This window comes from Bombus impatiens, unplaced genomic scaffold (genome assembly GCF_000188095.3).
Source record: "Bombus impatiens unplaced genomic scaffold, BIMP_2.2 scf_0442, whole genome shotgun sequence".
NCBI lineage: Eukaryota > Metazoa > Arthropoda > Insecta > Hymenoptera > Apidae > Bombus > Bombus impatiens.
In genome coordinates this window covers 1,569,695-1,595,293 of record NT_176861.1, presented here as the reverse complement: position 1 = coordinate 1,595,293, position 25,599 = coordinate 1,569,695, and the positions used below count along the sequence as shown (strand labels likewise).

The window sequence follows — 25,599 nt, the reverse complement described above, 5'->3', positions numbered from 1 at the left end:
GTTAGGGCGGGAGTGTATTGGTCAAATAAAAGTAATGTGTTAGAGACGAAAATTCTATAATTTAGAATTCCGTGTCCAACTAAACAGGGCTCATAACGAAGGGAAGCTTTCTTTTTTTCGCTTTTTTTTCTTTATAATATTTAAATTATTTAACCAGTTAGTTGTTGCGATCTCTTTGAAAATTTTAAAAAGTGTGTACCTAAAATATGTTGCAAAAAATAAGCGACGACGAGTATGCTTGTAAAAAAACAGTTAACTGGTTAAATATATCTCATATTTAATAACCATACCATAATTAAAATAATAAAGATAAAAATTATTGTTGCAAAATTTTATTGATATTATACTTTTGTTACAAAAAGATCGTCAAACTGTAATTGGCTAAATAGTCGGTACATAATACCTGTGTAAGCACCGTACTTTCAAAATTTGCATCGTTACACTTAGCAAAAACTATTACTTTGGTTCGAAAATATAAGTTGGACGTACGAAAAAATTTCGCTTAAATATGTAGTATATCATTCGAAAGTTACTAAAGTCTGGTCATCATCAGGACACCGCTTCGTTGTTCTTATAAAAACACTGGAAGATCGATATATGTATTAAATTTTGTTTATTCCATTTGCTTGAATTTTCTTAAATTCGAAGAATGTTTTATCACTTACGTTCTTTGCCACTTCTGACAGACTGTTCGCCATTGCAGCACCTGTTTGTTGCACCATATTGTAAAAATATCCTTTCTTTTGCAGTAAAACATACGGATGATCATATTCCTAAAAAATTAACATTAGAAGACAAATCTATCACATTTCTTAGAAATAATAATCAAACGATTTTTTAAATAACTCAACTTATAATTACTTACTACTAGACAACCCTGATCCATCACAAGTATCTTATCGCTATCCATTATGGTATTTAATCTGTGCGCTATAGTAATGACAGTGCAATCCACAAATTTCTTTCTGACCGTCTGTTGAATCAGGGAATCAGTCTGTGGATCAACGTTAGCAGTAGCTTCATCGAGTACCATAATTTTATTATTTCGAATGAGTGCTCGAACAAGGCATAATAATTGACGTTGTCCAACGCTGAAATTTGAACCCTCTTCCGATACTTTACTGTTCAAACCTGCCGCCATCTCTGAGATCGTTTCTCTTATTTCTACTTCCCCTAAAGCCTCCCATAAAACGTTATCAGAATATTCATCGAAAGGATCTAGATTTCGTCGAAGACTACCTCCGAATAGAACTGGTTCCTGAGGTATAATACTGATTTTCGAACGAAAGTCATGCAATGCAATTTCATTCGTAGGTATACCATCTATAATTATTTCTCCCTCTATGTATGCTAACCGAAAAAGAGCGCTGATTAAGGATGTTTTGCCAGCACCGGTTCTTCCAACAACTCCCACTTTTTCTTTAGGTTTGATCACGAAATTGATACCATTTAAAACATAAGTACTTTTAGGGCCGTATTTTAATTTCACGCCTCTGAATTCGACCAGACCTTTCGTGGGCCATTCTTCCGGCGGTTTCTTTTCCGGTATACTATCCAAGAATGGCTCTTCTTCCAGCTTACTGTACTCCAACACTCTTTCGACAGAAGTCATTTGATTCTCCAGTTCACCGGTTTGTCTTATACCCCACTGTAAAATTCCAACGACTGCGCTAACCTGCGTGATTACTAAACCGATATCCCCGGCAATAGCGAGATCTTCGAATACGAAAAACATGATGGTGATCACCGCTATGTAAATCAAACAAAATGTCTCGATATAAAGACCGAAAGCTCGCGAAAGAGAGATGAATATAAACCACGTTGATGTGTGAAGATCCTGATGATTGTCAAACTCCGTGGTTACTATCTTTTCAGCTTTGAATGCTCTGATTGTCGTTAAGCCTTGCAAAGTGGCACCCACATGATCGAATACTGGTGAACGGGCTAAAAAATATTCCTATTAATCGTCTTAAACGTTGACGGACGAGATCGAGAAATTCACAGAAAGTTTATAAAATTAATCGCTCTTATTAATGACGTGGATACTTACTTGTACCCTCCATTCGTTTAACAGCGCGACTAGTTGAAATGTACACGACTCGCATATAGTAAAAAAGAACTATAATAACGCAAGTCGGTATCAACAACCACGCGCTCACTGTACCAAGGATCACTATGGTCCCCATAAAATTTAGAAACATTATGATAACATCGAACATGGTAAAAGGCATTTTCTTATCGATAATACCAATGTCTTTAGAAAACCTTGAAACGAAAATAAAATTATCAATTAATTATCGATCTCACAAGTAACGTGTGTAGTAAGCAAGATGTCGCGAACGTGTAAATTTCTACCTGTTTAATATTCGACCAGCGGGATTCGTGTTGTAAAAGTACATCACAGCACGTACGATACTACGGAACATCTGTGCGTGTAGATTTTTCGAGGCGCGCATGCAAACTGCATAATATGTAAACGTCTGTACGACGTAGATACAAGCAATGCCCATAGTTAGACCGCTATAAATATAAATAATTTCATTGCGAGACAATGGTCCGGACCATTGAAAATCCATCGTGCCATTATCGCTTCTAACCCACGATGCCATCTCCGTGTTTACCCAAAATGCGACCAGATAGTCGCTGCCACTGGCTATCGATTGGCTCGATATAAACATAATCGTCATCAGAAGAACCAGAAATATATTTCTACTTGCTTTCCAGTAGGAGAAGAAAACATTGCTAGACATTTTGCCCTTCGACCTGGTTTCCGCCACCTCGACAGGTTCTTGTTCCGCGACTGCGTCTTCCTTTTTCGTTTCTCCCATCGTTCGCTTCTTCTCTATTTTGGTTTCAGTTTCGCCAAATTCTTCTTTATCCTCAATCTCTTCGAAGACCTTCATGGAATCTAAATTCATACTTTGCAACTCCTCGAAACTCCCTTTCGCTTGAATGCTACCATTGTTCATTACGATTATCTGATCAGCGGCTTTCAAGTATTGTATCTGGTGAGTGACTAGGATTATAGTTTTGCCTTTGAGAAAACCATGTATACATTCATCCACAATGCGACTACCGACATGCGTATCGACTGCCGATAAAGGATCGTCCAGAAGATAAATATCGGCGTCAGTGTATAACGCTCGCGCTAAATTAATTCGAGCTCGTTGACCGCCGCTTAAATTGATTCCCCTTTCCCCGGCCATGGTTCTGTCTTTATGCGTAAATAGATCTATATCGCGTGTCAATTGACACACACGAATCACTTCGTTGTAACGAGCTTCATTCATCGACTGTCCAAAGAGAATATTCTGTCTGATAGAGGAAGCGAAGATCCATGGTCGTTGATCGGCGAAACTTATTTTCCCGCTAGTTTCTAGCACTCCTTCTGTCAATGATAATTCACGAAGTATTACTTGCAACAAACTGCTCTTTCCTGAGCCTATCTGTCCGATCACTGCTATAAAGCTACCAGCTTGTACTGTTAGATGGATGTTTTGCAATGTGTCATTGTCTCGAGAGTTATCCCATCTGGCAGTGACATTTTTTAAGTAAATAGGAACGGATTGTGTAGCTACTTGATTCTGAACTTTCTGTGGCACAGAGATTTCAGGATACGTCATGAATTTCTCGAGTCGTCTGATAGACACCAATGCTTCCGCTAATTGATGAACACCTGTGCAGATCGCAATATCGTGATCATATCGAATTTCTCTTAAAATTTATTTAATAAAATACAGATTATAAACGTGCGGACTAAATCTCGATTAATAACAAATCTCTGTATGACAATTGTTACATAGCATCGTATAGCACGATGAAATTGATATCACTGCTGTTAGATATTATTGAAAATAATTAACATTATTGATAAATAATTATCGAAACATTTCGTAGGAAACTGAAAGAAATGCGAGGATATTTAACCCTTTCGCTTCGGCAGTCCAGTCCGCCGAAGTACTGTCACCGAACGGAAGCGCGCGCCAGAAATGCGCACAGTGTGCGTGGTTGCTGTATATACGTTTTCCTAAGTCTTAAATAATAATTCTTGTAAGAACCGTATATGAAATATCGTTTCACTGTTAATGGATTCAACAGATTTTTTAGCACGAAACAGTATACGATCGTTTGGATGTTTGAAACATATTGCGTAAAACGTTTTGATGTACTTTCAACACTGAGTAACTTTTAAGAAGTGATTAATCCAATATATCAATAAAATCAACAGAAAATGTTCTGCCGATAAAAATATATTATCGACTACAGATGGCATTGGTGTATGCCGAATGTATGGGGTGCCGAACCCAGGATTCGTCGCACAGGCGCCGCCTATAAGCTGCACCCGAAGCGAAAGGGTTAAAGAAACAAATATTTTATCTGAATATCAGAAGGTAACTTACTTATAGCAAAACCGGTAGTCATAGAATCTCGTAGAATAGTGTAAAATGCTGTAGTCATAAATACTTTTTCAGCATCCACATTATTCCCAGTTAAAACATAAGTTAATATGGCAATAAATAATCCGACTCGAGGAAAGTACATATCAAGCGTTAAACCAATTTGTTCTACGATCGAATACTTCTTTATCACGTCCACTTCTTTCCTGAAAATAGTATAAATAATAGTTTGTCGACTTTACCTTACAAAACGTGATAAATACGAGTTATTTTCTTACCGTCTAGCTTTTTCGACAAGAAGCGAGTATGGTACTTCCCAAACATACATTTTAATTACTTCTACTCCATTAATGATTTGATTCATCAATCTTAGCCTATTGTCAGTTTTTTTAGCTGACACGGAAGTCAAACGCGACACTTTCCTTCCAAGAAATACTGAAAAAAATGACGAGTTCATAAATTACTTGGAGGATCGTCTAAAAATAAATATAAATAAATTCGATTAATCATTAATTAAATGTGTTTACGAACTTAGATCGGAGCAATGTCTGTTCATTCGATTTTTAATACGAAGATAATATTAAAATGACAAAAGAAATACTACAGTTACGCCATAGTCTTATGATATGCTTATTTTTTTAATACTTACTCTGCAATGGTATACATAATAAAAACGCTATCATTCCTGTGATTGCACCCAATCCAATTTCACGAAATGTAAGATACGCTATTACAAAAACTTGAAGTGGACCAATCCACAAGTAATGAATAGCAATGACAAAGTAATCGAGCCTATTGACGTCGTTGCTTAAGAAATTGATCATCTGAAGATAAAGGATACAGCATAGAATATGGAACATAGATAGTAGAGACACAGAATAAATTGTGATTAATTTGTTCTGCACCTGCCCGACAGATGTTTCATTTTCAAGAACAGAGTTAGACAATCTAAGTATCTTCCTGTAAATTAAAGTACAACAAGCCACTCTAACTTTCATTCCTAGGTGTGTAAATGTTTGTATGGCCCAATGAATAATCACAGCATCTAGTAAAGGCACGACACAAAAAGCCGCGGCATAATAATGTATACCAGTACTCCAGTCTTGTCTGTTCCCTGAGAAATAACGTAATATCCTGGCGAGTAGAAACGGCTGCACGATCCTGAAATAAAATACGATTCTATTGCTAATTTTTCTTTCGTTTCTTTAACGCTATCGAGTTCAAACTCTCATTCTTTTTCCAATAAACAAATTTTGCCAAACTTATACTCAATTGCGTGCAGAAGTTTCCGATCGGATACATTTGTTTACACTTTATATCAAAAAGCGATATTTTAAAGCATTGGAGGATCTCTACTTTTTTTTTTTTTTTTATCTAAAACATTTGAATATGATGTGTAGCCACGTAACAGTGTTTATTTTGTCGTGTTGTTTTCTTTCCCTGGCTATAGTTAACATTTCATTGGATATTGGTTTTGAGATACAAAGTGAAAAATCTACCTGGCCAGAAACTTCTGCACTAGACGTATGATATTAGAAATAATCAGATAATACAGTACTTCTGAATTACTTGCAGTCGATAAAATTATAATCTGTATTTAAATTGAAAGAAATTTTAAAATAATAATCTTCTGATCGCACTGATTCTATATCTGCACAGTGTATCGAGTTATAATTAAATTGTTATATTTGTTACTGTACCGTATGCCAAATTCTAGAACAAATAGCCCTAGTCCACCGTTAATGAGTATTTTACCGAAGCATTTGAACAGTACCCTAAATAAACTTGGCTTCGAATTGTCTTTTTTCTTCTCACATATTTTCACCTCCCGCTCCCAATTTTTTACGATACGCTGACCCAAATAGCTGCTCTTGTCTTCCCGCAATGGCGAATACAGATCATCCTCCTCCAATTCTTTCTTATAACCGACAACGAACAGCTTGAGGATCCACCTGTTTATTAAATAATTAATTGAATTAAATTCCACTTAATCAACGATGGAATTCCTTGGAATCGTTGAAATAGAATTAAATAACAAACGATGGGAAAAATATAATATAGTATATAATTTAATAGAAATATGTGAAATTATTCGAATTACCAAAATGTAAGAATGGACAATGGATTGGCATTTTGGCGCGGATTATTCACTTCTTTCCTCTCACTTTTATCCATTTTCGCAAGCGCAACCGTTTTTGGTCATCTCAGAGTATTTAGAAAAATTCTGTATATCGTGTTTATCTCATTGCCTGAAACGAAGAAGCGAAATTTTTCCTATGGTTTAACGTTATCGATAAAAAACACTGTTACGTATATAGGGCAACAATTTTTACACGATCAAATTGCACAGCCTTATTCCTTATATATATTTGTTTTGTAAAAAATCGATAGAAATAATCTCATCTACTTTCAACATTTCATCGACGTTATTTAGTAACAATATTTATATAGCCTGTTTTATCGATTGCGAAGCAAAGAAAATTATCGAAAGGAAAAATCAAAATCTTTTGAAGTGAATTTTTTTTTAAAAACGCGTGGTCTTACGCAGACAGCGTCACACGCAAGAAGCTCATCAACAGCGATTCAGCAGATTTTATAAGTTTTTCGTGTGTGCTTGTGATTACGGGGCCGTATATCATCGTACAGAAAATTCCTCTGTTACAGAAATTCTATCATCGTCGTACACGCGTCCTCCTCATTTATCAGTACACATGTATTATAGACCATGTTTATGATTCTGTTCAAGGTCATCGATACCATCGAATCCTTCGCTGTAAAAGGTAATTCCACGCTTCCATCTATGGACCGAGTTTCTACATAATTTTTCTTTCATTTATCAAGGAGAATTCATACAATCGCCATTCGATGAACACTTCTCACATACGGTCGACTCCACATAGTTTATCCTCTATAAACGAGCCATACAGAAAAATAAATCGAATAATACCATCAAGGTTTATTAGTTGCTACATAAGAAATTAAATGTTAAGTAATTACATATGCTGTAAATAGAATTAATCAAATTTCTTTAGAATGATTTAAATATCGAATATGGGGGTTTCTAGCGTATTAAATATTTGCGTATAGTGGTAGACGAAACAAGTTTGAAAGATAAGATTTATTCGAAAAAAAAAGATCGTAAATGTGAATGAAATACAAAGAAAAGTTTGTCAATAGATGGATCAAAAATTCCATTGTTTACGATTTGAAAATAGATCTCAAACGACTTTTTTCTGCACTAGCTTTTATTATTGTCTCGATAATACAAAGAAAAGTTTGTCAATAGATGGATCAAAAGTTCCATTCTTTACGACTTGAAAATAGATCTCAAACGACTTTTTTCTACACTAGCTTTTATTATTGTCTCGATAATACAAAGAAAAGTTTGTCAATAGATGGATCAAAAGTTCCATTGTTTACGACTTGAAAATAGATCTCAAACGACATTTTTCTACGCGAACTTTCATTATCGTTTCGATATCGAGAATCGTAGCTTATAAATATCGCTCACTTTTTCTTAATTTCGCCCCGTGGTACGTTACGGAAAGACCTTGGAATACCAACGGTCAAGGAAGAGATTAGCAGATGCGCAAGAAGATACAGAGAAAGAATAGCAACGCACCCGAACCGGCTGGCAACGGAAACGATCAACACAAGCATAGAAAGAAGACTAAAAAGGAAACACCCAGCAGATCTCATAAAGGATATATCCTAACAAACACGAAGATGGTACCCCATTGGGGGTAGCCACCCACATGATAATCAAACAGCTAAAAAATTCTACCAAATGTCCAAATTGGACAAATTGTGAATGTGAAATATTAAATAAAAAAAAAAAACCTTTTCTTAATATCTTGTCTAGCTTGGAATAGATGATTGTTATCGATATGGTAAATAATATTTGGTATAAAAGTTATTAACGCTCGATACGTCTACTTTGATCTTCATCTTTTCACAACAATGTATGTATATTTGTCAAATATCGTTACGTTCGTAGATACACCACGCGTGTATTTGACAAATGATAATAGTTTCACGCATGTAATATTCGTTCAGTCTGTTCCACACAGTCTGCACTTGACAAATAACGAACAACGGGTTCCCGACGAACTCTTTGTTACAGTGTTCACATGTATCCGCATGTGTACAAGGAAAACATTGAAAATAACCACGATTGCAGAGGAAATTACAAATCATTCCAGTGCTCGGCTAAACGGAATAAAGAATCACGCGAACCATTAGCTGAGAAACTATTACTCAGACGTCTCCGGAAGACTTAGAAGAAAGCAACCGAGCGATTTACTCGCTCTTCGTCAATAATACGCATAACCATAAAAGACACTGGTGCGTTCTAACGTTGAATAAAATTTAATTAAAGGAAACGTAATTAATCTGTAGAACGTTTGTAAAATGTAAACAATTTGGAATATTTACAAGGGGAAAATGTAAAAAAAAATATGTACCATACTGATATTTACAATATTTCAATTATGGATATAATGTCTCTCCACTCGTTCAATTGTTGCAATTTTAATCAATTTATTCCTTTTCTCTTCACTTCTTCTTCTTCTTCTTCTTCTTCTTTACTCTACTCTTCATTCTACGTAAAACGAGCGCATTTAATAAACTTCCGTGAATTTGAGCTATTTTCATGGTCGTAATTTCTAGATTTTCTCCGTGGATTTGGCATTCCATGGATCTTCATATAAAGCAACGTATGCGAATATGCATAACGCTCATTGTATTCGTGTTTCCGGTATGTTACAGATCGGTTACGCAATTACACAAATATTATAGATATTTACTTGTACAGCTGAAATAATACATATTACAAAATTAATAACCGAGTGCGACAAAACGATGATATAACACGTTGTCACCATAATCATACAAAATCATTTTCTATATTTCAGCATTACGTTGTAAGAGAATTACATTATATGCAATCGTTCTACGCTTGTGCGTGAAAGTTTAGAGCATGTTAGGGTTCCAAAATGACGATTTCCTTTTATAACGAAATATTTTACTCGTGATGATATGCTTTTAGAGTATTCACATTGTAATTCATTATATCTGAAAGCGAAAGTTATAATTATAATATTCTCATTTCTCAGAAAAATGTACGAAAAAGTTAGCTTCGTCCAAAAAACGAAGAACGTTCCAAATTTTGGAACGAAAAACTACTTTGTGAAAATTTATAAATTGAATTTATCTTCAAACTACAGAAGCTCGGATCTTTAAATATTCCTTAAAAGAAAAAAAAAGCTGGAGATATATCAGTAGCTAAAACGTTCATCATTGAACAGGTATTATTTTATATTATAATCCGAGGGTTCCATGTTTGTTTGGTACACTGATTATTATGTGTGTCACGCTGTAACTTGATAACACGCGTTTTCTCGTTGTTGAGGTTCAAAGAACACACTATATATTGAGAATGTATGTAGTTGATAGAAATGAGGAAATTACGCGACAATGAAGCAACATCTGAAACCTTGACTACTCATTCCGTACGTAGAGACTAGTCAATCACACCGAGAAATTTTCCTGCAAACTAAATTAACTACACAAGTAAAACGCTTTATAAATCTTACAGAATTCAACACTTGACTGACTTATTTCGGTGATTTTCTATCAAAAATAAATAATTCCTGCAGCAATTGATAATCGCTTTTTTCCATTTTATAAAACAACGTACAAATCGCACCAAGTTTTATGAAATCAAATATTTTTAACATCTATGTTTGCCGTTTCGTATCTTTTCTTTATCCTCGCGCGTCTATATTCAACTAACGAATGAAAGAGGCAACTTTTTACTTATCCAAATATTATTTTTATCAAGTTTTTATAATTCCAATTGCGAAACGAAGAGAATCGCTTTTTCGTTAAATATTGCATTCCTTATAATTCCAAACTATAGAATATATACATTGTATAATTTTGTACAATTTTACAGCTGTAAGTAACAAATCTCGGTTTATCATACGCACGTTCCATATCTTTTCACCATAGTGCCGGCCCCACTTCCCTTTTTCACAGAACGCATGCACGGACGTTTCACACAGTACATCAGAATCACAGAATAACAGATTCCATTTAATCAAACGCTCGATATCTTTCCATCGTTGATTCTCTTTCGCTTCGCTCTTCCATCGAACGGAAGCCAGACGCTGAAACCAATCTGAATAAATCGAATTTTCCTATCCACCACTTGTCCGTACTGATAGCTCACTTTCAACGAACATTCGACGACGAAACATAGCGGAATATCGTATCGAAGTTGTGACATCTAATTTCGCAACGCATTAGAAAGGATAACGTTTACCGTTAATTGCTTTATTCCACAAGAACTTGATAGGTTTAAATCTGCCTAATATCGCTCAGGGGAGAACAATGTCTCGATTTGGTCGCTCAAGTCTGAAGAACAAATGCAATTACAATATGGATATATCGTAATCGATGAGTTTAAATTGCGGCAAATGACAGGATAAGACGGAAATTATCTGTCTGCACGACAGTTGTAAGATAATGATCGAACGAGTCTGTAACGAAGCGTGTGCCCCGGCCAGCCGTCAATTTTCCTACGAAATAATCGTTAATCGATCACTGGTATGAAACGCGGTATGATAACGGCGCGGCAGCGGTCAGTAGTTGTTAAAATCACGACTCGATTAAAACAACGAAGAACTGCGATGAACGTAAGGCGAGCCCCGTGCTCTAGTCGTTTCTATTACATTTTTTTAACATCGACTTCGTTAAAATCGTTCGTGATATTTCTAAAAAGTTCTCTGCGAGGAGACTGAATTTTCTTGGCAATTTTAACGTTATATATCTATAGCGATACGATGATTTTTTATATAGCTTGGATCTTATAATATTATATATCGAATATAATTTATATATTTTATAATATTGAATTTTGTCAATGATGTATTATGTTATAATACGCGCTGGGTTCGATGTTGTTCAATTTACGTTCAAGGATTTGCTCAATTTTTAATTGAACTGCGATTGATCTTGGAAATTTTCTTATGCTAAGAAGTTTAAGTTTACTTAAAAACTACTAATTCGTATAAAAGACACGCAAAATGCTTTGACTTTTGATTAATATGAAAATAATTTCGTCCCATACTACAATAGCTCTGCCTCTAAGACGGCGATTCTGTTGAGTTGTTGACCAAAATTCGTAATATTTTTGGCAACTGATTCATTCTATAATATTTTATATTTAATATATTTGACGAGGTTTCAAGAGAACTGTTTAAAATAATAGTAGTTCTATTATACAATAATACATTATTCTATTCGTGTCTTTATTAACATGAAATACTAACAATAATAATTTCGTAACAATAATCTCTTGTAGATAAAAATAAAAGAATTGCATTTCCTTCATTTACAACGATTTTTGTTATCGTATGCATATTTATTATTCATTTCATTATTCAATGTCACTGTTATTTCTTCTGATTTGATCTCAGCATGTATGCATTTACTTCACTTTATGAATGAAACCAAGCAAGATAAAGAGTTCTATTTTGTTTACATCAAAGAGTTTAGGAATTTTGGGAAATTATGTTACACGCGTATATTTTTAGTATATATACATCGTACTTTTCTGTATTTACGTATTTACAAGTTTGTTAATTTGGACCTTTGTATGTTCTATGCAAATAATAATAAGCCGATTTTGTTTCTAAACGTTTACTTTTATTATCATCGTTATCATTATTAATTATAAATGTTACGAATTAATTATAATTTTCTATAGATTTATTATTCTTAAGTTTTTGCATGTTTTCGTGCAAATAATAATGGGATGGCGTTTTGGTTATTACCGTAATTACTATTATAATTGTTATTATTATAATTTTCATTGTGTCACTTGATAATTTAGCATTCGGAAATTACGAATAATTAAATCAAATCAACTGTTTTGGCGTGTGTCGCAGGAAAATATAAACAGAAAAGTGAAAGACGTGTTCTTACTAAACGAAAGGGTTTTCTTAATTTGGGATGCGTGGCCCTTAAGAAAAAAATACACGAAATTCGTTATGTATATGTCCTATCTCAGCGTACATATAGTTATAATGTACATTGATCTGATCGAAGCATTCGGAAATTTAGAATCGATGGTAAGAAACATTATAGATAATACCATAGCAACCGCTACCTATTTTATACTATTTTTGCTTCGATTCAACAAACTGATCGAACACGGGATCGTTACTGTGAGAGAAGAAATTGCTAAGAGTAAGTTTGAATCTGTGGAGGAGATGCGCTTGTACTTCACGTATCACAACATTTCCGATAAATTCGGTAGATACGCCATTTCAATGACTTTAGTGATAGCAACTCTCTGGTACTTGTCACCTATGCTGCAGTTGTTGAAGCTTGATTCAGGTATTTCTTCATCGATACGTTGATTTAGATACCTTGATAAATTTGATGGTTTAGTTAGAAGTTAATACTATTACCATATAAGTATGTACATGAGGATTATTAGATTGTCTGGAAAGTTCGTAATGAAATTTAAAAAAACTTTTAAGTATTTTATATTTGATTTATATGACAATAATAATATAATTAATTTTATAAGCAACTGTAACGTTCCTCTTTATCTATTGCGCGTTCTCTCAGCTTTTTAATTATACATGAAATAATTTCGAGAGATACAATATCGTAGTAAATAAAAAATCAAATACTTTTTATCATCAAAGACGATGAAAAGTTAAGAGAAGATATCCAGAAATTGTTAAAATAATTTGGTACAATATGATAATTGTGATAATGATAATAATACTAATTAATAATAATGATAATTCTATAGCAAATTACATTAGCTATAAATTTTCTTTAAATTTCTATTACAAACTTACTGGACAACCCAATTAAAAGTATTATAGTTCAAATAGAATTTAACATTAATATGCTTGATTAGGTACCTTATTTATTCAAAATGTTTAAATCAGATGAAATTAGTATTATTTATACGTTATAAAATTGAAAAATTTTACAAATCTATGTTTTATATTTATTGGCAGATGATGTAAAAAATTGTATAGAGCATATGTATATACATAAATATAATAAAAGCTATATGTATAGTTGAATGAATTAAAATACGATATATACGTACAGTTTAATGAATTCCAAAATGCGTTTAAAACGAATTTAGGGCGAGAAGAAGCAATTTCATTTCTATGATATTATTTCAGGACAAAGCAATGAATCATCGAAAGCTTATAAATTGCCTTTCCGAGCCTATGCTTTTCTCGATTATCAAGACGACTTTCAAAACTTCGTTATCATGTATTTATACCAGTTTCCAGTCATGTTCGTTGCATTAAGCCATATAAGCGCCATCAGTTTGTTAGTTAACTTGGTGCTACACATCTGCGGTAAATTCTCAATCTTGTCGTATCGTATACAAAATATTTCCACGAATTCAAACGTTAATTTAGACAGTGTAATCAAAGAATTCGTGACCGCGCATGTAAAACTAATTACGTAAGTATTTATCTTTCTTGCTTTCATTTCTTATTTACATTCTATCGATTATCCTGTTGGTGTTCTTATTTATCCTATTTCAAACATAATTAAATTTACTTATTTATTTCAAATATAATTAAAACTTTACATCTTTATGCAAATATTTGGAGATAAATAATTCTTCAACCCTAATATACATATACATATGTATATTATTTTCGTTAAATAACATAGCTTTACTAGATGAAACAATCACTTTCTCATCCTGGAAAATAGTTTGCTTTTAATCTATTTAGTTTATTCTTCGAGACTTTATTTTTCAAGTTTAGTTTTTTTTTACCCATCTATAAATTAATATAAATCAGCTTGTACGTGCACATCATGTTCACTGACTCATTATCGTAACGATATTATGTAATATTCAAAATTCCATGCAGGACAGCAAACTCCATCAATTCAGCCCTGCAAGTTTTTCTTTTGGTGGAACTATTGCAGACAACCATTAGAATGGCGACTATCATATACATGATGCTTCTAGTACGTTTATCGCATTTATCGTTTACTTTGTTCATCGTATTATAATACTTGATTCAGACTTTACTGGAGTATAATTTATAAAAAAAAAAAAAAACATACATGTATATGTAAATTTAGATATAGAAACTCTATTTGTAACATTTCTAGCTATTTAATTTTAGACATTAATTTTGTTCGCATTCTTAATTTCAATTGTTATAATTTTCAGAATCCCTCGGGAAGTTTCGTGAACACTTTGACTTACGTTTTATACATTTCGATAATTATATCGATGTTATATCTATACTCTTTCATGGGAGAACAGTTGTCAAACGAAGTATCTATCATTCGCAGTTGTGTACAAGTGTCTTCAACCAGATAGATTTTCCTGTCTACGACAAAAAGAATAACTTTTAACAAAATTAAAATAATCTTTGATAACAGGATTTTTATTGTAGTAGAAAAACTATCAGATGAAAAATGGTGCAAAGAAGCAGAGTTAAGTGATGTTTAGCATTAGTCAAAGGCTGCAGATTGTTTAATATCACGATTACTAAAACTATGCAAGTGCTAGTGACAAAATTAATATTGATTTTTAATTAAATGGAAATATAATTATAATATGAATGAAAATATTTGAACGCATAAACTTTTGCGTTCATATTGTACGTGTCACGTAAAATCTGTTTGCTTGGATACTTTTGCACGCATTTTCCACCCTTTCGAAATTGTTATAAAAAAAAGATTAAAAATATGATTAAAATTACATTTAGTCGATGAAAGTGAGCGAAGCGTTTTATGCTACGGACTGGAATAATTTATCGCTGCATAATCAAAAGTTATTGCTTCTGGTTATGACTCTTGGACAACAGAATTTGCACGTTACAGCTGGAAAATTTTATACCTTCTCATTGTACGGTTTTATCGCTGTAAGTAAATATTGAATATATCTGTGTATAGTCGTAGTTATCTCCGATAATTCTTCGTCTTTGACACGAACCGATGTGTATTCAATAAATAATCATCAGCATTATTAGAATATCAGAAAATGCATTGGTGATATTTATACGATCCACTCTGAACAATTTCTATTATCTGTCAAAAATATTTGATTTGAATCCTTTACTTACATTTTATCAATATATTACGCGCATTGTGGCAAACATTTTTAAATTTCATTAGCACCGTGACGAGACTCTACTTTGATTATCACAAAATTCAAAACACATTTGAAAATATATGTAGAAATTACAAGATATTTAGTAAATGTTGACACAGTCAATTATTCATTGTATTAATAAGCCACAATACTCAATATATTTGTAGTAAATATCTTGTAACTTTTACGTAGAATTTCAGATCGATTTCCAATTTTACCGATATAATTACGTCTCGTTAGAACACTGATGGAATTTCAAAAAGTTTCCTACAATGTACACAATATGTTCGTAACAAATTTTCTGTGGTAAGTGTTTGAGTACTTTCAGGTGTGAGTTGATTGTTGGTATTAAGTTGATTCATTTTGAAATATTGTATTTTTACTTGCATTCTGTGTTGTGTACAGATTGATAAAAAAAAGACTTTGGAATTTTTAGGGCAGATAGTACTTGAGACAAATGGAGGAAAAACGTCCTAAAATGTCTGAACTCTCTTTTTCAAAGATTAAGATTTAAATTCGAAAACAGCCCTTTTTTGTGATCTTACTATAAAGTTTACTGACGAAGAATGTCTACTTACATGTTCGTTTCAGTGTTCCGAACGGAACATTGTAAACAAATAGTACTCGACTGTATTAGTTTCAACTGTTCATCTCAAACAGATCTTATTATTTGTGTGTTTATATGTTGTGTTAACAGGTTATGAAAACCTCGTTTGGATACGTTTCTCTTTTACGAACTCTCATTTAATGTAACATGCACAAAGACTGTGTTATAAACTAAAACAGTGCAGTCAACGTTTAAACATTATAAGGTATTATAAATAAACGTTTCAATCCTATTTTGCAGTTACCGTTAATTACCGTTATTTCATATTTCGCAAAATTTGACGTATGATTCTACGTTTGAAAATGTTGTTATTTCTATACTCAGAGGTAAGATCAGAATAGTTATTATTTTATTGAATGGATAAATCTATCACACCGTTCTGAGCCAAAAAAACCTTTATTGCACGCGCTTACAAAAACTAGGGATAAAAATAAAAAGGCATCTTAAGCCTATCGATTAAATCTATCGATTGTAACTAGGATCATCCTCTAGTTCTATTTCTTATAACTAACGCATCGACTAATGGATGGCGAGAACGAACTCACGTTGTCATTTTCAACAGAAAATTTTAACAAATTTAATACATTTTTCTGTGGAACAATAAATAAAATTGAATATAAGACAAAGAAAGTTCCGTAAAGAAATTTTACTGATTAGAATTAATATTGTGAAATGATAAAAATTGTTTGTGCGACAGAAGTCCCTTAATAATTTACTAATATTATTAAGTATCGAATTTGTAAATTGAGATTTGCCATTTTTTATGTTATCTTCTCGTATGAATGAATGAACCTATGGAAATGAATAATTTGTTTCTTGAAAATTGAATATTAATCACGTACTTGTGTAATGAAATTGAGAGAATCAATTTAGCTTTCGACGAGCTTAATTGGTAAATTGTTCTACAGAAGGATATTCCGATTTTAAGTTGTCACTAGTTCACATTATACACCTTTTGTTGTACTTAGCACTCACATACTTACGTAGAATTCGCTATTCTAGCGAATTTGCTTTCTACGAAATTGGACGACTATTTAAAAATAAAAAAAGACAAAATTCATCTTCCTACGTTAATGTAATCTTCCTTCATCAACTTCGTGTGTTTTATATTATATATATCCTTTATCTTTATTTATATGTAACGTGTTGATAGAAGAACCGATATATCATGTGAGAAAATTGCTTCGCCACTTAGAAGGTTAACTACAAATCAACAAGTATCATCCATAAAATGGCCTTGTAACGCAAACAAATATGTTCATCTACGTTATTGAAACACGTTATGTACACGTATTATTTTTATGAATTATTATATGAAATTATATGAAATTATTATATGAAATATAATATTTATTATTATATGAAAATATTATAAAAAAAAAGAAAAGAGCAAAAAGGAGAGAAGATGAAAGTACCATTTCAAGAGATTTGACAGAACAAATGTGATTGCGACTTTTATTGGAAAATTGCTAGTGAGGTGTTAATTGTAAAATTATCATTGATTCAAACTGTAATGGAGCACGTGTCCACGATTACGTATCAATTTTCGTATGAAATTACCACTTATCGATTGCGCGTACGAAACAGCGTCGCAGCGGAACCACAACTCAATTAAATAGCATAGGAACGCAACGAATGCAATATGTCTATCACTTTGCATCGTACAATTCTATTTACGTCATTTAGGAGAATAAAGGATCCTTTGTTACAACACCGCGACTGTTGCAATCAAGCGTCCGACACTAAATTTTCACGTTGTATGCAATTTTTCATATAGTTCCACAGATTTCTATGCGATATCCCCGATTCTCTGCGTGTATCTTAAAAACGGATCTTTATTCATTTTAATCACGTTATTCACTTTTATTCACTTTATTCACTTTACTCACTTTATTCACCAATATACTAATATATAAATGTTCACTCAGCCTTCAATCAAGTATCATTCAAAATTCTAATTTTTAATTAATATAGGTGTATTCTTGATCCCGTTTTTTATCTGAATAAGATAGACACAATCGATATACGTATAGGTATATGTACGTACATAAATCTGTTATGTTCATATCTTTTTCGGTCGTTGGCAGGTTAATTGGAATTTTATGAATGTTAGTTGTAAGACAGATTTACGACATTTATTTTGAGAGCAACTCATGTCAACGTACTTTTCTTGCAAATGAATATCTAGGTAAACATTTGCGAGTCTTTACCTATTTCTCGACCGACGTTGTCGCAAACAGAAGCAGTTTACGTATAGCAAACATACGAAAAGATACTAGTAATTTTAAATTGTACTGCTTCCTTTGTCTTCGTCATCGATAAATATGATAGTGAGTTCTGCACCGATTATTATACAATTAGGTATCTTTTTTATACAATTATAGATGTTTATGCGTATATAGGAAATTTAATATATTACCCGAATCACGTTAACCCATTCAGGACCCAACTTTTTCCACCATAGAAACAATTTCTGGCGAACTTGTCGAAATGCTATTTCTCCTCCGATTTCGATGATTTTGAAATATGTCGTAAAGCCCAACATTTAAAATAACTTTTTCCTATATATATACATATACAAGTCTTACAGTTATACGCAAAAATATCCCGCCATTTGTGCTTAGTTTCCAAGCTGGATTGGGTTAGTGTACATAGTTACATAGTGCTAGATCCGACGCAGACGATTGACTTTTGTCCACGCGATATCACTGTGATCATATGTCTGTCAAATCTATATCTGTTTTCGACGTCCTTAACCGGGGAAACAACGAAAGACGTATAACCCGGTCATTGCGCCACCCGTGGGACTGCCTCCGGGCAAGCCAACGAGTGTTGCTTTTCTGACGAGATCAAAAGTGCTATCAGCCATGTATCTACATAGTTTAACGGAATTCATTTTTCCACTTTGTTTGCTAAATATAAAAAACATGTAATTATTTTAAACATAAGTGTAAAAGCTCCAAATAGTATACATAATTTATTACAATATATATGGAACACAGTGCTAAAAATATACCAACTCATCAATATTTGAACATTTTGAAAATTTAGGAAAAAATTATATCAATGTTCAGAGAATAAAGAAAGAAAGAATTAATGCGTATAATGAAATTGGTTAGGGAAAACAAAAAAGTACTAGATTTCGAGCGTTCGATTAATGTATGTATCAACGTTTATTATTTTTATTACTTTGTCAACACTGCAGTTGCTTGTTCTTTTGTTTGACATCTCTGGTGTCAGTTGTGACATTTATTGGTTAGAATAAAACCTCTTAGAAAGGAAAATGCCTCGTAGAAAAGAACTTTCTATTACAGAAAAAGCAATGATTGATTCTTTTCGCATCGAAGGCAAGAGATACGGTTATATTGCGAATATCTTGAACAAAGAGTGCAATTGTAGATTATATCACAAGGAGATGTATTACCGGAGTATTTTAAAATCACTGAACACTGTTATTTCGAGAATGGAATCAGTACTAAAATTAGAGACTGCTGATAAAGAAAAAAGACTTTTATTTGCACGGGGAAATTATGATTCTTTTTATCCCCTAATGGTGTAATGCTTTTTTTAATAATAATTTGTCTTGGTGATTTACCACCAAACACATTATTTTAGGGGCGGTTCCGTCATGATTTGGGTGAGCTTTTTAGCTTCTGGCAAAAGCTCCGTTGCTTTTAACTCAAACAGAATGAATAGTATTGATCATACGCATATGCTGGGAAATTATTTAAAACGTTCTTTTTTGGATAGAAAATGATTAAAAATCAATTTTTGTATAAGATGATGCAGTCTTAAGGCAGACTACAGCTTACGCTAGTTGTCGTTTTTGAAATTGATAATTAAATTTTCGACTTAATTCGTAAAGAAGGAAACAACACATTTATGAAACAGTAATTAAGTAACATTCTTCTTTATTTTTAATTTATTACCTTAATTTTGGTCAATTCCTTAAATATTTCTTTTTATGATCGTATTTAACATAAGAAGAAAATATAAGAGCGTAATTTTTTTTAAAACGTCAAATTATTAGAATTTATTGGTCGTATATTTATCGTTAGAATTTGCATTCTAACGATAAATATAAATAAGTTTCTTTCCATTCTTTGACTCACCCGTTCTAACAGATCGATAATATAACCACATTTATTTATATATTCAAAATTTTAGACTTATGTATATCTAAGCAGGTAAAGAATTGATAATTAAAGTTCTTTTCCCATTTAAAAGAATATGAATTGGAAAAACTTATTAAACAAATTTACATCAAAATAATTTGAACAATTAGAATCTTTAATTCATGATTACTATATATTTAATTATTCAAATACACATTGAAAATACATTTAATGCAGAATTAATTCTAACTCATCAATAGGTCAACTTGAAAAAGCGAATACATTTTTCTCTGATACGTTTTTCTAATTTTATGATTTAAACAGGTATCGAGTTTAACATACTTAATCAGAAAAATTAAAATTAGTGTCATTAATACGTATCAATCGTTGAAACAATCATATAACACAGTACTCACCGTAAAGGTTTGGTATCGCCACGAAGTATATTCAATAAATAACGCTGCACAATAGTTTCGAAACACTTAGCGACATCCAAATTTTCCGCGCAACCACACTCCGTGTACTAGCGTTTTACCAACTGAAGAACGAGTAAAAGGTTGCAACCTTTATATATAGCGTGTCACGCGGCCGTTGTCTGGCGTGTGTAGTATTGATGAAGGTATGTACTTAATACATTTACTTTATTGTTATCGTTTTAAATATTATCTGACTTTGTCTCTTTTCAACATGTATGGGTTCAAGCGTGCGGTATCATTTACAACTATCAGGCATATACTTTTGCTTAATAAGTTACTTTTTCGTAGGGCTATCGAGTTACGAAAGACTATATTGAAAGAATTTCGCTTGTATGTGTCAAGGCAACGAACTATCAACTAGAGAATGTATCTTGGGAGAAAGTCAATCGAATGTTTGAGACATCGTGATCGCACTGCGTAAATGAACTCGCAACGCTATCTGTGAACAAAGAATTAAATTATAAACGAATAGAGTTCTCAAAGCTTGGGACAATTTACGGGGCAATACTGTATTTGAATCTCAGGAATGATAATTTTAATATACACACACTCATTACACTATCGCGTGAATTGCTTTTAATATGAATTTAGTTCCGACAATTCTACCAGAAGACACCTTCTATAAACCGGGAATGAAATATAAACTGACCGGTTGCATACTTAAACGGAAAAATATATATTGTTAAAATATTTACCACGGACGATTGGATATGAGAAAGAAATAACTTAGATAGATACTTTGTTAGCTTTTGGTTATTTTTTGTGGACCGTATCAAATTAGCAGTTCTATTACTCACGATGTTTCATTATCGGCAATTCGTGTAAACTTTTTAGAGTATTATGCTGTTTCGCCTTCGCGTTATTTTTTTCTCAACAACTTTGCACGTGAGCAGGAGGACAAAGCCTTTACCAACCAAGGAAAATAAAACACCGACAGGCGGTGCGGAGCTCCACCCACCCTTAGACCAGAATGATCAAGAAAAGGGATTTTAGAACTAGAAAGAAACGAAGAGCCGAAAATCGTGAGCGAGGAAGAGTTTTCGAAGCAGAATATTTATTAATTTTCGAGAAATATTGTTTTTCTTTTCCAACCGGTTAATTTTGAACGAAAAATACAAGTCTTCGAATAAGCAACCGTTTTGAATTACGGAAGTAATCAATTCAATCTTCGCGGTCTCCGGTGAACACTGATTTAGCATTTCACGGAAACCAACCCACTCATCTTTTCCCTAAAGTCACGAATAGATGTAGCACAATAGTTTTTATGATGTTAGTATGATTTTGTATGGTATTTACTTTTATGATGTTATCGTATAAGATAATTACTTTTGTTTTATATGATTTTAGTACACAGTATTGATGGACCACAAAACTATTTAAACGCTTATATTAGAGAAGTCTTTTATGAATTGATTTATTGCGTGCTATACAGAATATTTTGAAATTTCTGTAACGCATTATTATCATGATTATACTGATAAAGTTAAAAACGAATTTGGAAATATATATAGAAGTTACAAGATATTTATTGCAAACATACAGTTAGCGTCAGTTACATGTTTAAGGTCATTATTAACGCTAATTAATACTATACTAATTTTTTATCAAATATATGTTTGCAATAAATATTTGGTTACTTGCATTTACATTTATGAATCGTTTTGAAATTTTACCAATATAGTCACGATAGTTGTATCCTATTACAGTGCTAAAGAAATATCAATAAATTTCTATGAAAAGTGTTGGAATATTTTCATGAGCCACTGTAAGTCTATTGTAAGCGAATTTTTGTAAATTGTGTAATAAAAGGTAATATGAAATTTTCTTAATTTCACATAGTCAACACAAAGCATTTTTTCGTAACGATCTTCATTATAAAAAAAGTTTATTATTCGTAGCTGAGGTGGCGCGTGGTACATACATGAGGTTTCCGACTACAACAAGTCCTATGATTTCACTCAAATACTATGTACAAACATGGGTCATGTTGTAATATTATTATTTAATATTAATTAACATAAGTCAACTTATACAACTAAATTATTACCCATTACGCTATGATCTAAGATATTAATGTTCAAAAGATTCACTTTCACGCAAATCTTGTACAACGTTAATTGTCACATGTGTTATCTTGTAGTACGCGTTCTGTAGTGCAGTATAAACATTTTCTATTTAACAACGTATTCTCGCGATATTCGGTTGTGATAATCGGAGAATTCGTTTAATCTTTCTATAACAATGTTCAGTCGCTGAGGAAGGAACAAACTTTTTTTCTCACCGAATATACTTACTTAATGCTTAAACTCTCCTAAATATACGACTACACTTACAGTTACGTACACGCAAAAACGCATCGATAGAGAAAGTGTCACAAAGCGAGCACTGATTGAATTATTAAAACGAAAAAAAAAGTAGAAAAAAAATTATCAGAATCATCTGGATTGTAATAAATATTACTTTCGTAAACATCAAAAAGAAAGTGAACTAGTTACAGTACTCATACCTACTTTCGTTCACAGTATAAAAATATCTGTGTAATTAGTACCTACGAAAATCGTTGCTCTAGTATCAGATAAAGTATACGCAAGAACGTTTTTCTCGTTCTTTCGCCGTTATTGAGATTTACAAAACATTCGCATTCAATTATTTTTCTTTCATTTCGCGCTAACCGCTTAATTGAGCAAAAACGAAGAAACTTAATGGACATTTTTATTACTGGTGTGTATTTCAACTATTCTACGTACGAAAGAAAAGCTTCGTTTGCAAAGAAGTACAATTTTCCAGGAATATCAAGAGAGATCATAAGAATGAAATTAGATAAGAAGAGAGATATTACATAATGGACACCTTCGACGTTCCCGTGTTTACACTTTCCCGAAGGTCTAATCTATCATCGGATTTCTTTCTTTCCTTCTTTGAGTATTCGCGTCGAACAGAAGAATCGTAAATGATAAAATGGCACCCTGAGTTGAAGAAGCACGGTTTGTGTAGAAACGCTATATAAGTACCTAAGGCGTTAGAACAACTTTTTTCTTCGCCTTGCTGCCCGTGTATTTCAAGGACAAAGCATTATAGTTGTGGAATCGTTTGAACAGTTCCGTGGAATGCACTTTCATCGAGGTATAATAATATAATTTCCATAATGTCGCAAGAGCGGCAAACCCCTTTCTTTTCTTCTTCGTTTCCTGTTACGAATGCGACGCCCTCGTAGAATCCTTTTTGACAGCTGATATGCCTGTCGAATTCGTCACTTTGTAAGCGTTGCCCTTCACCTCGGCGGGGTGTTTGTGAGTACTCGTCGATGATTTCCTCGGGGGTTTGGTGATCTGCGTCGTAGAAAGACCGCTGACCGGGTATTTATTTCTGCTTGATGTTCCGCCATTGCTACTTCTCGCGCCGTTCTTCGTAGACGTTGAAGAAGTCGTCTCAGCAGGATGCTTTGGCATCACGAATGCTTTCGTCTGCTTCAATAAATACCGATCGTTACACAACGCCGATATCAGCGGCAAGTCCAAGTTACGACTCTTCTCGCGAAGCGTCCGAATGTCCAACATTCCGTCTTCTTTTCCTTCTTCGCGCTCTTCCATCGTGGTTGCTTTCGACGTCTTCTTCGGGGAAGAAGATGACGAAGAGGCGGATGGAAGTGGTTGATTTTTCTCGAGGTTCTGTAAATAAGTAAAACAATTGAAATAAAATATTTGCATCGAAACTATTTAGACTTTGTGTATTATATTCGTATTATATATTGTATTATATTTATATCGGCAAGAGATATCTTGTTCTTTTATTCATAGAAAGAATATTCGGGCTGAAGAGTATATAGTCTCGGGAAGAACAACGGAGTTAACAACAATTTTTGTAATTTATCTTAAACCTTTTATTTCTTTAAAGCTCATGATATATATCAAAATCACGTGGGAAATATATGATAAGTTCATTTTTATTCATTTTTCTACATTCATATTACTTGATGCGTAAAATGAACTATTTTAATATGAAATTGTTGAAGAGGGGAATAATCTGATAAATAATATGCAGGTGATAAATAATATTAATTCGATTGTTGTGTTAGTTTAACTTCATTAATAGCAACCTGCATATCTAATATTATTAGCATTTTTTAAATGTTCAAGAGTGTGACGAAGATACATATTTGATAATAAAATCGAATGAAAAGATAAATGAAAAGATTTTGGTGTTGACTATTAAAATTGTTCTTTTATAAAAAGAAAATTTAACTTATCATGGTTTCCCTGTAATTTTTATATTGTATGTTGCTACGTAACGTTCGTAATGATTACCATACGATACAGAACACATATATTCCTGCCATTAAATATTAATCCAATCTTACTTAAAAAATAAAGCAGTAATTTATACTATAATAACAGGATAGTGTGTTATAATACAATACCTGTATTTCATAAGGTGGTGGTGGCGGAGGTGGCGGAAGTCGACGATGCTTCAACTGCGGCAGAGACTGCAGCTTGGTACTGGAAGGTGAATCGAAACACTTCAAAATGTTCTCGTCGCTTCTCGTTCTGGAGAACGCGTGGAGCGTGTGGGGATGAGCTGGGGCTGGTGGTTCACGTCTAAGACTCTGACTGCCTGCCGACGAACAAGTAGCTCCACTATATAGCGAGCTTGTACTAGCAGCATAATGACTACTCAGATTACTATGCGGTAAATAATTGTTAGAACTTGTGTCGCTGCTACTAAGGTTTTGATTCGAAGCGTATTTCGTGGGTGACGAGAACGAGGAACCAGGAAGGTATGGTGTGCTACGATACATTACTAACGATTTATTGTTAAAAGAAGGATAAGGAGGAGGAGG

General features: G+C 33.0%; 3 protein-coding genes across 7 annotated transcripts in view; 1 reads left to right on the top strand and 2 right to left on the bottom strand.

Moving 5' to 3' along the window:
• Positions 1 to 316: 316 nt before the first annotated feature.
• LOC100746022 (probable multidrug resistance-associated protein lethal(2)03659) lies at positions 317 to 20,890 on the bottom strand. 5 transcript variants are annotated; one of them, XM_003490482.4, is made up of 12 exons: positions 20,703 to 20,890; positions 6,499 to 6,646; positions 6,098 to 6,349; positions 5,303 to 5,558; positions 5,047 to 5,221; positions 4,676 to 4,832; positions 4,401 to 4,603; positions 2,356 to 3,676; positions 2,051 to 2,265; positions 866 to 1,944; positions 666 to 773; positions 317 to 582 (listed from the first exon to the last, which is right to left on the bottom strand). In XM_003490482.4, exons 2-12 carry the CDS (start codon positions 6,570 to 6,572, stop codon positions 550 to 552), a joined length of 3,873 nt encoding a protein of 1,290 aa, XP_003490530.1. In that variant the 5' UTR covers positions 6,573 to 6,646; positions 20,703 to 20,890; the 3' UTR covers positions 317 to 549. The 5 variants fall into 5 exon arrangements, with proteins under 5 accessions (XP_003490530.1, XP_033177299.1, XP_012242446.1 ...); XM_033321408.1 differs by lacking the exon at positions 20,703 to 20,890 and adding an exon at positions 18,591 to 18,980; XM_012387023.3 differs by lacking the exon at positions 20,703 to 20,890 and adding an exon at positions 10,388 to 11,094.
• Positions 11,315 to 16,403, top strand: LOC105680919 (odorant receptor 22c-like). Its single transcript, XM_033321411.1, has 6 exons — positions 11,315 to 12,800; positions 13,616 to 13,907; positions 14,327 to 14,426; positions 14,635 to 14,742; positions 15,179 to 15,334; positions 16,262 to 16,403. The coding sequence occupies exons 1-6, from the start codon at positions 12,452 to 12,454 to the stop codon at positions 16,310 to 16,312; spliced, it is 1,056 nt and encodes a 351-aa protein (XP_033177302.1). The 5' UTR covers positions 11,315 to 12,451; the 3' UTR covers positions 16,313 to 16,403.
• A 2,521-nt stretch (positions 20,891 to 23,411) lies between the features above and the next one.
• Positions 23,412 to 25,599, bottom strand: part of LOC100741674 (protein expanded-like) — a 126,558-nt gene continuing 124,370 nt past the window's right edge. Inside the window, exons 14-15 of the mRNA XM_024368401.2 lie at positions 25,180 to 25,599; positions 23,412 to 24,430 (exon numbers count right to left, since the gene is read on the bottom strand). The exon at positions 25,180 to 25,599 is cut by the window's right edge and continues 9 nt beyond it. Of these exons, the coding sequence (XP_024224169.1) occupies positions 23,954 to 24,430; positions 25,180 to 25,599 (897 nt within the window). The 3' untranslated portion in view covers positions 23,412 to 23,953. The remainder of the gene's footprint in view (positions 24,431 to 25,179) is intronic.

Excerpts from the sequence above, each read along its gene's own strand:
- LOC100746022 (XM_003490482.4), bottom strand. The coding sequence starts at position 6,572 with ATGGATAAAAGTGAGAGGAAAGAAGTGAATAATCCGCGCCAAAATGCC. Across the intron at positions 4,604-4,675 it reads CTTGTCGAAAAAGCTAGACG|GAAAGAAGTGGACGTGATAA; the intron begins GTAAGAAAATAA and ends TACTATTTTCAG. Across the intron at positions 2,266-2,355 it reads GCTGGTCGAATATTAAACAG|GTTTTCTAAAGACATTGGTA; the intron begins GTAGAAATTTAC and ends TTTCGTTTCAAG.
- LOC105680919 (XM_033321411.1), top strand. The coding sequence starts at position 12,452 with ATGTATATGTCCTATCTCAGCGTACATATAGTTATAATGTACATTGAT. Across the intron at positions 12,801-13,615 it reads GTTGTTGAAGCTTGATTCAG|GACAAAGCAATGAATCATCG; the intron begins GTATTTCTTCAT and ends ATATTATTTCAG. Across the intron at positions 15,335-16,261 it reads CATTGTACGGTTTTATCGCT|GTTATGAAAACCTCGTTTGG; the intron begins GTAAGTAAATAT and ends TTGTGTTAACAG.